At 41.7% G+C, this 13,800-nt stretch overlaps 1 protein-coding gene across 4 annotated transcripts; it reads left to right on the top strand.

Annotated features, from left to right (window-relative positions):
* The first annotated feature begins 10,325 nt into the window (after window positions 1-10,325).
* Window positions 10,326-12,774, top strand: foxr1 (forkhead box R1). 4 transcript variants are annotated; one of them, XM_036937657.1, is made up of 6 exons: window positions 10,326-10,578; window positions 10,695-10,796; window positions 11,087-11,151; window positions 11,330-11,598; window positions 11,924-12,156; window positions 12,497-12,774. In XM_036937657.1, the coding sequence occupies exons 1-6, from the start codon at window positions 10,458-10,460 to the stop codon at window positions 12,523-12,525; spliced, it is 819 nt and encodes a 272-aa protein (XP_036793552.1). In that variant the 5' UTR covers window positions 10,326-10,457; the 3' UTR covers window positions 12,526-12,774. The 4 variants fall into 4 exon arrangements, with proteins under 4 accessions (XP_036793552.1, XP_021479606.2, XP_036793551.1 ...); XM_021623931.2 differs by having other exon boundaries at window positions 10,907-11,151; XM_036937656.1 differs by having other exon boundaries at window positions 10,333-10,578; window positions 10,692-10,796.
* The last annotated feature ends 1,026 nt before the right edge of the window (window positions 12,775-13,800 follow it).

Raw genomic sequence — 13,800 nt, 5'->3', positions numbered from 1 at the left:
GGAAAATACTGTTTGAAAATGTGAATTTAAAAAATGTACCTCTTTTTTTTTATTAATAAATTATTATTAAAAAAAGTGAATCACATTTGTATTTGGCGTACCCCCGACAGCATTACCCTAGTTTGGGAATACCTGCTCTATAAATTTCTTCCTAGGTTCCTGCCTTTCTAGGGAGTTTTTCCTATCCACCGTGCTACTACTGTCTGCTTCTGCTCCTCCACTCCAGCATACGACGTCGCCAAAATACTAACCACCTGTCCTGGGATTCATCATTACGCACACCTGTCACTCATCATTACGCGAACCTGTGAATCATTATGATTCACACCTGGACTCCATTACCTTCATCATTTCCTCCCCTTTATATGTCACTCTTCCATTTTCACTCACCAGTTGGTATTATTCTCGTGTATCGGCGTACTGCCTTATGTTAGTGTAGTGTTCTTAGTTTTGTTGTTTTATTAAAACATTTCACCTGCTTCCAACTCACCTTCCCATCATTGCAACTACATCTGCATTGCTTGCTGTTTGGAGTTTTATGCTGGGTTTCTGTAGAAGCACTTTGACATATGCTGATGTAATAAGGGCTTTGTAAATACATTTGATTTGATAGTATTTCCATTTTACCGTCAGACTATTTTACTGCTAAACTACACAGTAATGTAAAAGTAGTATTTTTTTGTGATCCAATACGTAATATAGTACACATCATAATTCAATTGTAATCCAGAGATGTTAGAACAATTATCTAGATCCTCTGAGGCTGTGAAGGGATCCAAATTGTGAATTTAAAAGAACAGCGTTCAATGACAACTTTGTTTTTTAGTCCTGGATTTCAGGGATCGGATATTGATAGCTAACATTTCAATGGCAATAATAAATAGAAATGTCAATAGTGGAAAACCTTGTTTTACTCCTCTTGACAGTTAGCACACCCAACTACCTCATCCCCATATTTTTATTTATCTTATTGTTCTTTTGCACCCCAGAATCTCATCTGCACACCTATCACTCCAGTGTTAATGCTCAATTGTAATTATTTCACCTCTATGGCCTATCTATTGCCTCCCTAATCTTCTACATTGGCACACACTGTACATAGATTTTTCAATTGTGTTATTGACTGTACGTTTGTTTATGTGTAACTGTGTTGTTGTTTTTGTCGCACTGCGTTGCTTTATCTGGGCCAGGTCGCAGTTGTAAATGAGAACTTCTTAACTGGCCTCCCTGGTTATATAAAGGTGAAATATACAGTGCCTTGCGAAAGTATTCGGCCCCCTTGAACTTTGCGACCTTTTGCCACATTTCAGGCTTCAAACATAAAGATATAAAACTGTATTTTTTTGTGAAGAATCAACAACAAGTGGGACACAATCATGAAGTGGAATGACATTTATTGGATATTTCAAACTTTTTTAACAAATCAAAAACTGAAAAATTGGGCGTGCAAAATGATTCAGCCCCCTTAAGTTAATACTTTGTAGCGCCACCTTTTGCTGCGATTACAGCTGTAAGTCGCTTGGGGTATGTCTCTATCAGTTTTGCACATCGAGAGACTGACATTTTTTCCCATTCCTCCTTGCAAAACAGCTCGAGCTCAGTGAGGTTGGATGGAGAGCATTTGTGAACAGCAGTTTTCAGTTCTTTCCACAGATTCTCGATTGAATTCAGGTCTGGACTTTGACTTGGCCATTCTAACACCTGGATACGTTTATTTTTGAACCATTCCATTGTAGATTTTGCTTTATGTTTTGGATCATTGTCTTGTTGGAAGACAAATCTCCGTCCCAGTCTCAGGTCTTCTGCAGATTCCATCAGGTTCTTCCAGAATGGTCCTGTATTTGGCTCCATCCATCTTCCCATCAATTTTAACCATCTTCCATGTCCCTGCTGAAGAAAAGCAGGCCCAAACCATGATGCTGCCACCACCATGTTTGACAGTGGGGATGGTGTGTTCAGGGTGATGAGCTGTGTTGCTTTTACGCCAAACATAACGTTTTGCATTGTTGCCAAAAAGTTCAATTTTGGTTTCATCTGACCAGAGCACCTTCTTCCACATGTTTGGTGTGTCTCCCAGGTGGCTTGTGGCAAACTTTAAACGACACTTTTTATGGATATCTTTAAGAAATGGCTTTCTTCTTGCCACTCTTCCATAAAGGCCAGATTTGTGCAATATACGACTGATTGTTGTCCTATGGACAGAGTCTCCCACCTCAGCTGTAGATCTCTGCAGTTCATCCAGAGTGATCATGGGCCTCTTGGCTGCATCTCTGATCAGTCTTCTCCTTGTATGAGCTGAAAGTTTAGAGGGACGGCCAGGTCTTGGTAGATTTGCAGTGGTCTGATACTCCTTCCATTTCAATATTATCGCTTGCACAGTGCTCCTTGGGATGTTTAAAGCTTGGGAAATCTTTTTGTATCCAAATCCGGCTTCTTCACAACAGTATCTCGGACCTGTCTGGTGTGTTCCTTGTTCTTCATGATGCTCTCTGCGCTTTTAACGGACCTCTGAGACTATCACAGTGCAGGTGCATTTATACGGAGACTTGATTACACACAGGTGGATTGTATTTATCATCATTAGTCATTTAGGTCAACATTGGATCATTCAGAGATCCTCACTGAACTTCTGGAGAGAGTTTGCTGCACTGAAAGTAAAGGGGCTGAATAATTTTGCACGCACAATTTTTCAGTTTTTGATTTGTTAAAAAAAGTTTGAAATATCCAATAAATGTAGTTCCACTTCATGATTGTGTCCCACTTGTTGTTGATTCTTCAAAAAAAATACAGTTTTATATCTTTATGTTTGAAGCCTGAAATGTGGCAAAAGGTCGCAAAGTTCAAGGGGGCCGAATACTTTCGCAAGGCACTGTACGTGACCCGGAAATGCCTAGTTAGAACAGTCTGGGTGCGTGCATGCGTGTTGATGTTATGGTTTATTTGCATTTAAATTTTTCATCAGATCAGCAATTCATAACTCATTGGATTACCTAATTATAATTTATTGTTGGTGAAACACATGTCCAGCTAGCTAGGCAAAACCCTGGTATTGGATTCAACTAGCTAGGCTAAGTTAATCAACAAAAGGACAGCTGAGCTAGCTAGCTAAAAATATGTTTGATACTGCTAATGTTACAGACAGTGGATTTCATATAATCCCAAATCAATCCCTAGCACTCTAGTCTAGGCACTTATGGAGATCTGAGTTTTGATAGGTGTAAGGAATATGGCAAAAATTCCACCGAGCCGATCAAAGCAAGATGGAACAAGCTTTGGGGGGGGGGGGGGGGGGGGGGGGGGTACTGTCACGTTCTGACCTTTATTTCCTTTGTTTTGTATTTATTCAGTATGGTCAGGGCGTGAGTTGGGTGGGCAGTCTATGTTTGTTTTTCTATGTTTTGGGGTATTTCTATGTTTCGGCCTAGTATGGTTCTCAATCAGAGGCAGGTGTCATTAGTTGTCTCTGATTGAGAATCATACTTAGGTAGCCTGGGTTGCACTGTTTGTTTGTGGGTGATTGTCTATGTTGATGGCTTGTTTCAGCACAGGTCTCATTTTGTAGCTTCACGGTCGAATTTGGTTTATTGTTTTTGTTACTCGTTTGTATAGTGTTCAGTCTTTCTTTATTAAAGATTTACCATGGACACTTACCATGCCGCATATTGGTCCTCTGATCCTTTTCGCCTCTCCTCTTCAGAAGAAGAGGAGGACGACCGTGACACTGTCAGAGCAGCTCACAGATTACTGCACCTGTACATAGCCCACCTATAATTTAGCCCAAACAACTATCTCTTTCCCTACTGTATTTTATTTATTTATTTATTTTGCTCCTTTGCACCCCATTATTTTTATTTCTACTTTGCACTTTCTTCCATTGCAAATCTACCATTCCAGTGTTTTACTTGCTATATTGTATTTACTTTGCCACCATGGTCTTTTTTTGCCTTTACCTCCCTTATCTCACCTCATTTGCTCACATCGTATATAGACTTGTTTATACTGTATTATTGACTGTATGTTTGTTTTACTCCATGTGTAACTCTGTGTCGTTGTATGTGTCGAACTGCTTTGCTTTATCTTGGCCAGGTCGCAATTGTAAATGAGAACTTGTTCTCAACTTGCCTACCTGGTTAAATAAAGGTTAAATAAAATAAAATCTGCAAACAAACGTTAGAGGTGGATTCCGCCACCCGTTGTACGGGTGTGTAGTCAATCCCAGTTTACAGACTAAATTAATAAAGAATCAAACATTAAGAAATACTAAACCCTCCTACCTAATCCTGTATTACTAAGAAAATAAAAAAGATCCCTACTAACTTCTAACAAACCCTACCCCTTCCCCCAAATCCCTTCCATTGGGGGTTGGAAGGGATTTGGGGGATAGGGGAGGGTTCGTTAGAAGTTAGTTGGGCTCTAATTTACTGCTCTAATTATGTTGGTACCCAGTTTATAATAGCAATAAGGCAGTGGTAGCTGTGGTATATGGGCTAAATACCACACCTCCTTGTACCAGATTGCTTAAATAAACCATACACTCCGTACACAAACCATTCACATGCTTGCCAACCAGATGATTAATCCCAGAATGTCCTCTCAAAAAGGTACAGCAGGACCTAACACAGTGGCAGACCTAACAAAAGTCCATTAGATAGGACATTTTTTTATTGCTGGGTCTCAGGAAGTGAAGATAGGCTTATGAGGATATGTTCGATCAAATTCTGACAAAATTTTGTCTTTGTGTGTCACACCCTGACCTGAGAGAGCCTTTTTATGTCTCTATTTTGGTTTGGTCAGTGTGTGATTTGGGTGGGAATTCTAGGTTTTGTTTTCTATGTTTCTTTATTTCTATGTTTTGGCCTGGTATGGTTCTCAATCAGGGACAGCTGTCTATCGTTGTCTCTGATTGGGAATCATACTTAGGTAGCCCTTTTTTCCCCTCCTTCAGTGTGGGTAGTTGACTTTGTTAGGGGCATTATAGCCAAAGTTAAGCGGCACCGGCATGTCCTTGTTTTCTTGGCTACATTTTCTATAAATAAAAGGAACATGTACACTCACCACACTGCATCTTGGTCTCCTTCCAACGATGGCCGTGACATTGTGTGTATCAATTTCCAAGTCAGACGAAATATTCTATATTGTAGACATTTACATTTGTTTCATAGATCAGAACCATAACACACCTGCATTTGAGAGGGTGAAAAGCAGTCCAAAGGAGATTAACATTTTCCTCATTGTTTTTGATAGTTATCAATTTAGATGATATAGACAATTTTGACTTTGTGGCTGTTGCAACTAGTGGAAATGCTAATTATATGCTTTACTGACTATAGCTCCAGATTGGATTAGATTCAGGCCGGTGATGCACCCAACTCACTCAATGAGATCACAGGTGCGGGGGTTGTCACCTTGATCATTCTTTCTTTCTGGTTCTTCAAAATGGCTACCATCACAATAACCATCACAATTAGAAAATGTTATGTTAAGTGTGTGTAATTATCATTTATGTCAGTTTGACATTCAAATAGTTTCTAATAATAAAATCTCAGGAATAGTTTGAGTTTTCAGAGTAGTGCAATCCTTTTTCCCACATTAAAAAAGAGCTTGTTAATAAATGTCCTCTGCAGTGGAAATACAGTATGTTTTTTACCTACTGTCCCAATTTACTGTAATGTTACATATTTCATATTAACTATCAACTGAGTCAGTTTCGTAGCACAGTTTCGCGCCTATCAAATCGTATTGGTCGCATACACATGGTTTTAGCAGATGTTAATGCGAGTGTAGCTGTGGGCCCCAGTGTTGAGGATCAGCGGGGTGGAGATGTTGTTTTCTACCCTCACCACCTGGGGGCGGCCCGTCAGAAAGTCCATGACCCAGTTGCACAGGGCGGGGTCGAGACCCAGGGTCTCGAGATTAATGACGACTTTGGAGGGTACTATGGTGTTAAATGCTGAGCTTTAATCGATGAACAGCATTCTTACATAGGTATTCCTCTTGTCTAGATGGGTTAGGGCGATGTGCAGTGTGGTTGCGATTGCGTCGTCTGTGGACCTATTGGGGCGGTAAGCAAATTGGAGTGGGTCTAGGGTGTCAGGTAGGGTGGAGGTGATATGATCCTTGACTAGTCTCTCAAAGCACTTCATGATGACGGAAGTGAGTGCTACGGGGCAATAGTCATTTAGCTCAGTTACCTTAGCTTTCTTGGGAACAGGAACAATGGTGGCCCTCTTGAAGCATGTGGGAACAGCAGACTGGGATAGGGATTGATTGAATATGTCCATAAACACACCAGCCAGCTGGTCTGTGCATGCTCTGAGGACGCGGCTAGGGATGCCGTCTGGGTCGGCAGCCTTGCGAGGGTTAACACGTTTAAATGTTTTACTCACATTGGCTGCAGTAAAGAAGAGCCCACAGGTTTTGGTAGCGGGCCTTGTCAGTGGCATTGTCTTGTCCACAAAGCGAGCAAAAAGTTGTTTAGTTTGTCTGGGAGCAAGACTTGTCTTTTTGTAGTGCGTGATTGATTGTAGAACCTGCCACATACGTCTCGTGTCTGGACCATTGAATTGCGACTCTACTTTGTCTCTATACTGACGCTTAGCTTGTTTGATTGCCTTGCGGAGGGAATAACTACACTGTTTGTATTCGGTCATGTTTCCGGTCGCCTTGCCATGATTAAAAGCAGTGGTTCGCTCTTTCAGTTTTGCGCGAATGCTGCCATCAATCCAATGTTTCTGGTTGGGGAAGGATTTAATGGTCACCATGGGTACCACATCACTGATGCACTTGCTAATAAACTCGCTCACCGAATCAATGTTATGATGTTAGGGGGGGGGGGGGGGGATATACACGGCTGTGATTATAATCAAAGAGAATTCTCTTGGTAGATAATGCGGTCGGCATTTGATCGTAAGGAATTCAGGTGAACAAAAGGACTTGAGTTCCTGTATGTTGTTATGATCACACCACGACTCATTAATCATAAGGCATACACCCCCGCCCTTCTTCTTACCAGAGAGATGTTTGTTTCTGTCGGCGCGTTGTGTTGGGTCAGTATCCTGTTAAAAAATCAAATGATAATCCCACTAAGCGCAAACTAGATGGGACGGCGTATCGCTGCAGAATGCTGTGGTAACCATGCTGGTTAAGTGTGCCTTGAATTCTAAATAAACCACTGACATTGTCACCAGCAAAGCACCGTCACACCTCCTCTTCCATGCTTCACGGTGGGAACCACACATGCAAAGATCATCCGTTCACCTACTCTGCGTCTCAGAAAGACACGGCAGTTGGAACCAAAAATCTCAAATTTGGACTCATCAGAACAATGGACAGATGTCCACCGGTCTAATGTCCATTGCTTGTGTTTCTTTGCCCAAGCAAGTGTCTTCTTCTTATTGGTGTTCTTAATTAGTGGTGTCTTTGCAGCAATTCGACCATGAAGGCCTAATTCATGCAGTCTCCTCTGAACAGTTGAGATGTGTCTGTTACTTAAACTCTGAAGCATCTATTTTGGCTGCAATTTCTGAGTCTGTTTACTCTAATGAACTTATCCTCTGCAGTAGAGGTAACTCTGGGTCTTCTTTTCCTGTCGCGGTCGTCATGAGAGCCAGTTTCATCATAGCGCTGGATGGTTTTTGCGACTGCACTTGAAGAAACGTTCAAAGTTCTTGAATTGTTCTGTATTGACTGACCTTCATGTCTTAAAGTAATGATGGACTGTCATTTCTCTTTGCTTATTTGAGCTGTTCTTGCCATAATATGGACTTGGTCTTTTACCAAATAGGGCTATCTTCTGTATACCACCCCTACCTTTTCACAATACAACTGATTGGCTCAAACACATGAAGAAGGAAAGAAATTCCACAAATTAACTTTTAACAAGGCACACCCCTTAATTGAAATGCATTCCAGGTGACTATTTCATGAAGCTGACTGAGAGAATGCCAAGAGTGTGAAAAACTTTCATCAAGGCAAAGTGGGGCTATATCAAATATAAAACCACTTTTTTTGGTTACTACATGATTCCATATGTGTTATTTCATACAATGTAGAAAATAGTCAAATAAAGAAAAACCCTTGAATGAGTTGGTGTGTCCAAACTTTTGACTGGTACTGTATGTTCCATATGGCCTCAGCAGAACTCAAGGCATTCATGCGTCTTGCGCTTCGTGGAGCAGCGCAGAGCTGTTGATTAGAGCTGTTGTGAAGGAAAATGTCAAGAAAGTGAGTTTGTGTTTATACAGGACCTCCCGCCCCCACCTACTTTCAACCAGTCATGTAAAAAAAATATGGAGGCGCATAGCAATTCAGCACAGAGCTCAATATGGCCTCTCCATGCCTCTGGAGGCACCGCAACTGCATCACACCCTCCATACAGAGCCTTTGAGCACATTTACGGATCAAGCATAAATTGGCTTTTAGCGGGCTGGCTCTCCCATAGACACAAATGGATTAGCAGCTGGGTCTGGTCTGCTTAGTTTATTGACTGTATATGAACCAGAAAAAATGTGGGAGTGGGATGTCTCTCGCTTCCTCTTCCCACTCTACTTTAACCACAATGAAAGGAGAATTGTGGTTATAGAGATACCCAGCCTAAAACTCCAAAGATAAAGCATTGCAGATGTAGAAGCACAGTGGCTAGGAAAAACTCCCTAGAAAGGCAGGAACCTAGGAAGAAACCTAGAGAGGAAACAGGTTCGAGGGGTGACCAGTCCTCTTCTGGCTGTGCCGGGTGGAGATTGTCCAGATCATCAGATCATTCTTCAAGATGTTCAAACGTTCATAGATTATAGTAACAGTTATAGCGGGTGAAACAGGTCAGAACCTCAGGAGTTAATGTCAATTGGCTTTTCATAGCCGAGCGCTCAGAGGTCGAGACAACAGGTGAGAGAGAGAGAAACAGGGATACAGAGAGAGAGAGAGAAATAGAGAAAGGGAGCGAGAGAGGAGGGGTCTGTGGCATCATGGCGTCTGTGACAGACTCAATGGGGCTTCCCATGCTATCTCCATGTTAAAGTAGTACATTTTCTTCTTCGTTTGATGTTTGAAAAAGTGTAAAGTTAATATTGGTTACCACCACATGCAGTGCTGGAGTTGAACCAAATGGAGTTGAACCAAATCTTGTCATTCATTTATTGTGGCCACTAGATGGCGGCCATATAGCTTAAAGACCCATAAGAATCCCCACCCAGTTGACTACCTTAAAATGGCGAATGCCCTCAATGGTAATGGTCATGCAAAAACGGTTTATTTCCATTTATTGATCTCTATGGGTAAAAGCCTGAAGCATCTGGTCGGGGATTCCACTTACCACCAAATATAGTGGTGAGAGGAAATCCAGTGACAGGCAGAGAAGACGGAGCATAATAAAACTGGGTTGGCATTCGGCATTTCTCATGGATCTTTTGGATCTCAAGACAGTTTTCTATTCTCAAAACTAGAATCTTTAACGAGATAGTTCACCTAAATTACAAAAAGACATTGGTTTCCTTACCATGTCAGCAGTTCAATTGACAAGGTATGACGACAATACATTTTGGGGTTTATTTCCCCGGCACTGGTTTCCAAATGCTAACGATTTTGCGTCTGTGGCACAAATCCCATTCAAGTTATGGTATCCATATTAGCATTTTTAGGTAGTTGATGCTCAAAAAAATGCTAATGTCAGAACCATGACTTGCTTATGTTTAAATATGCTTGATAATTATATATTTTTTATGTTGAAGTGATCCTTGCCTTCCATGCCTTCCCGTTGGAACGTGGCTCTTATACTTGCTATAAGAGCCATGTTACAATTTCCATCTATTAGCGCAATGCGTAGGGTCTTTGCCTTTCACACCAGCGACTCTCCGCTTACCTGCTTTGCCATTTAGCTACAGTATCAAGGAAGTTAATTGAGCATCTCTTTTGCAGTGTTGACGGCACAGGAGGCTGCTGAGGGGAGGACAGCTCATAATAATGGCTGGAATGGAGTGAATGGAATGGTATCAAACATATGGTGGAAACCATGTGTTTGACGTGTTTGATACCATTCCATTTATTCTGCTCAAAACATTACTATGAGCCCGTCTTACCTAATTAACGTGCCACCAGCCGCCTGTGGATGACGGCTATTAGAAAACACAACTGTGGTAATACATTTTATAAAACATTTAAAGTTTTTCTTGATGACAATTAGGACGCTTATCATATTTCCTAAATAAATAATCTTTTTTATGCCTAACCAAATGTAATTTCAACATTTTATAGGAGAGAAAGACAGAACTGATCAAGGCACTAATGGCTAATTCTTCACACCTGGCATAAATGCTGTGGCAAGGGCCTTACCTATAATTGGAGATTTGAGTGAATTCAGTCAGAACTTATGATGAGTTTCAAAAGAGGGGTATTTTGGCGTGTGTGATATATTCAGAAGTGTTTTTTACGTTACTCATATCAACTCTATAGACAAAACGAGAATGTCTCTACAATTCCAAACTCGAAGCAGGTTTCTTGAGCTCCATCTTTCAAACAGCCTTAACGACTGGGATATGGATGAAGAGATCAAGCTGACCACAACAACTGACCAATTTTACCAAGGTAAGAAAAACACCTGTGTGCAATTTACCCTCCGAAGGGGATTAATGATGACATGCTGCCCTGAAGTTGTGGTACAACACTTTGTTTTTTTTTGTCTGTCTATTACTCATTAGCAGGAGACAAACGGAATGATCAGTATCTGGTTCAGTGGCAGTGTGCAAGAATATCGAGAAGAAAGGACGACCTCTCTTTTCAAAACTATCAGAAATCAGTTGAGGGTAACATGCCTAATAGAGACGTTACTTAACTTTAGTCTTAGCCCCATTTTAAATGTTTCATGTATGTGTTTGGTGCTTCAATGTTATCTTAAAATGTACTTGCATTTCAGACTCTCCAATACAGCCAAATCTGTGGTTGATGGTCAACCCCAACCTAGCCTGCCCAATTAAGTATCCCAAAAAAGTAACAAAGATATTGAGTCCCAAGGTGCCACTGAAACACCTGGTACCAGTACCCAAGCCCACAGTCACCCATGTCAAACCCAAGTCTATCCCAAATGTGCTTCCAGTTTCACCTCCTGAGGACACCTGCTTGGCCGACTCTCGACATGACGCGTCCTCCAGTGAGTACATGGTAGGTAAACTCTGATCAGGAGAGCGAACTCATAGTGACAAAATACGTATTTAGTTCATGGTTTTCAAACAAGATTAAATCAGTGCAATATGTATAAGCATTTAGGAGCACATTGGACATATTGCACTCAATTGATCTCTTGCTTCAATAACTACATCTTGTGACATATTTTTCATAGCTTACAGATGAGGATGACGCCTCTTCGGTGGATGTCCCCGTTTGTCGGAAAGTCAAAACTGCCCGCAAGGCAAAGGCCCCTAAGGGTGGACCACGAAAGCTTAGTCTGGCCCAAAGCAAGCGCCTCCAGCGGGTCCTTCAAGACAGCAACAACCTGAAGAGCGGAGCCTGGCTGCGTCCCCCTGTCAACTACTGCATCTTAATCGCCATGGCTATTGGCAGCAGCCGCACTGGCAGCCTCAATGTCCAGCAGATCTATAACTTCACAAGGTAAGAACTACTGACCACAGAAGTATCACGTGTTTTTGAACTGATAGGTGGAGATTACCAGACCAGTAACACAATGCAGTTACTATTTTGTTGAAGCTGGAGCCACCTTGTCCTCTGATAGCCTAAGGGTGGAAGTTTCACCATGTTGCTTATATCAACAACATCCTCTCAGTGCTTCACAAGTGCATACAGAAGAGTTTAGGGATCTATTTATTGTGCCATCTTTATCGTTTCCATCTGTCATTGTTGTGACACCTTGAGGTCTCAGTCCTTGAAAGTGTAATGGAGGATGATTGTGTGTGATTCTCACGGCTCCCTCTCCCAGAGAGCACTTCCCATTCTTCCAGACAGCCCCTGACGGCTGGAAGAACACTATCCGCCACAACCTGTGTTTCAGCAACAGCTTTCGTAAGACCCCCCAGCAGGTGTGCAGCGAGGGGAAGAGGAAGTCCTGTCTGTGGCACCTGACTCTAGAAGGACGCCGGAGGCTGAGGGATGAAATCCACACCCTTACCGGGGACTCGTACAAAGTGTTGAAGAGAAGCATGAATAATCCTGGTGAGTTTCAGGGGGGCACAGTCATGGAATTACACACAGAGCCATTGAATTAAATTATAGAACCTTCATGTGCAGAGCTGTCTTATTAGAGGGTGACAGAGGACATTGTTTTCTTGCTATTTACATGCGTAGGGCTGTGTTTGATTAATATTGGATGTCGTTGACCCAATGATGTCCACCATTGTGCATACCAGTATTTTTATATACTAATGTATGGGCCAGGCTTTCAAATGAGGCTAAGGAAGTGGTTGGACAACAGGAGGGTTTTCATACTGAGCTGGAAATACTGTCAGTTACATTGGTGTGGCAACCTGTACATGTTTTTTTTCTTATTTGACAGATATGATTCAGACTTTGTTTGCGCTATGATCTGTGCCTTAGAGGTTACCCCAAACTGAGGTGGGACCTTGGGACAATGGCTGTGATGCAAGGGGCATCGATGGCTGTTGATAATGGATAAGTGAACAGCAGCACTTCAATTATGTTTTCCTTAGACTGTATATTTTTTGGGTATGTTATGGATTTTGGGGGTGTGCTAATGTTTTTCAGGTGTGTGTGTGAATTTATCACTAACTGTACTTTTGGATTTGTTCTGAAAATAAAAATGCATCAAATAACTTTTGGCAAATGACACCACTTGTTTATCTACTATCATCTCAGTTGGCTGATAGATATTAATAATAGATCTAAAAATGGTTTTGCATCAAAGATGAATAGTAAAAAACAAACAAATCTACAATAGATGGGTTGGTTGTTTAGCAACGCAATCTACATGTGCACAACTATGGGACAAAACAGATGGGGTTTGCTTTGATTGTTAGCCATATTAGCATTGACATGAAACCAGCTGAAATTAAGCATTTACCATTCCCCAAATGGTAGCTTCATGTCATTGTTGGTAGCTATCTAGCCATCCATGCTTGATTTGGAGGCTCTGTGTGGAGGGTGTGATGGAGTCTCCAGAGCAGGGGTAGGCAACCCTGGTCCTGGAGTGCTGCAGCCACTTCATGTCTTTGATTTAACCAACCTGGGAGACCAGGTGTGTTGACTTTGAGCAATCACTGAACTGCTTAATTACCTCAGTCATGTGTGGTGTCAAGTTGGAAGAATAATCCTGCAGTACCTGCAGCACTCCAGGAACAGAGTTGCCTGCTGCAGAGGCCAAATGGAGCTCTGTACCGCATTGCATGGCGCCTTCCAAATGTAACAATGTGGAGAGCTCCATGTAGCTCCGCATGTGACATGATTGGTTGACAGTAGGTGGGGGTGGTACATCCTGTATAAACTCACTTCCTTGACAACAAATATGGAGAACTTTGACGAATGGCTTTACCTGGAATGCTTTTCCAACAGTCTTGAAGGAGTTCCGCGTATGTGGGAACTCCTTCAAGAGTTCAAGAGTCAAAGTTCTCCATATTTGTTGTCAAGGAAGTGAGTTTATACAGGATGTACCACCCCCACCTGTCAACCAATCATGTCACATGTTGTGACACATTTTTACCAGTTGTAGGTAGGCTATTTGTTATTATCGAGACATTTATTTCCAAACCTTTTTCCATAAAACATATGAATACTCTAGAACTGATGTAGATCAAGAAATAATGGAAACAAAGCACTGGAAGACTGCTTTGGGCGCTCTAGAGC

This window comes from Oncorhynchus mykiss, chromosome 12, assembly GCF_013265735.2.
Source record: "Oncorhynchus mykiss isolate Arlee chromosome 12, USDA_OmykA_1.1, whole genome shotgun sequence".
In the NCBI taxonomy this organism is placed as follows: Eukaryota; Metazoa; Chordata; class Actinopteri; order Salmoniformes; family Salmonidae; genus Oncorhynchus; species Oncorhynchus mykiss.
The sequence above is the reverse complement of the archived record's forward strand: the minus strand, read 5'-3'. Positions and strand labels throughout refer to the sequence as shown.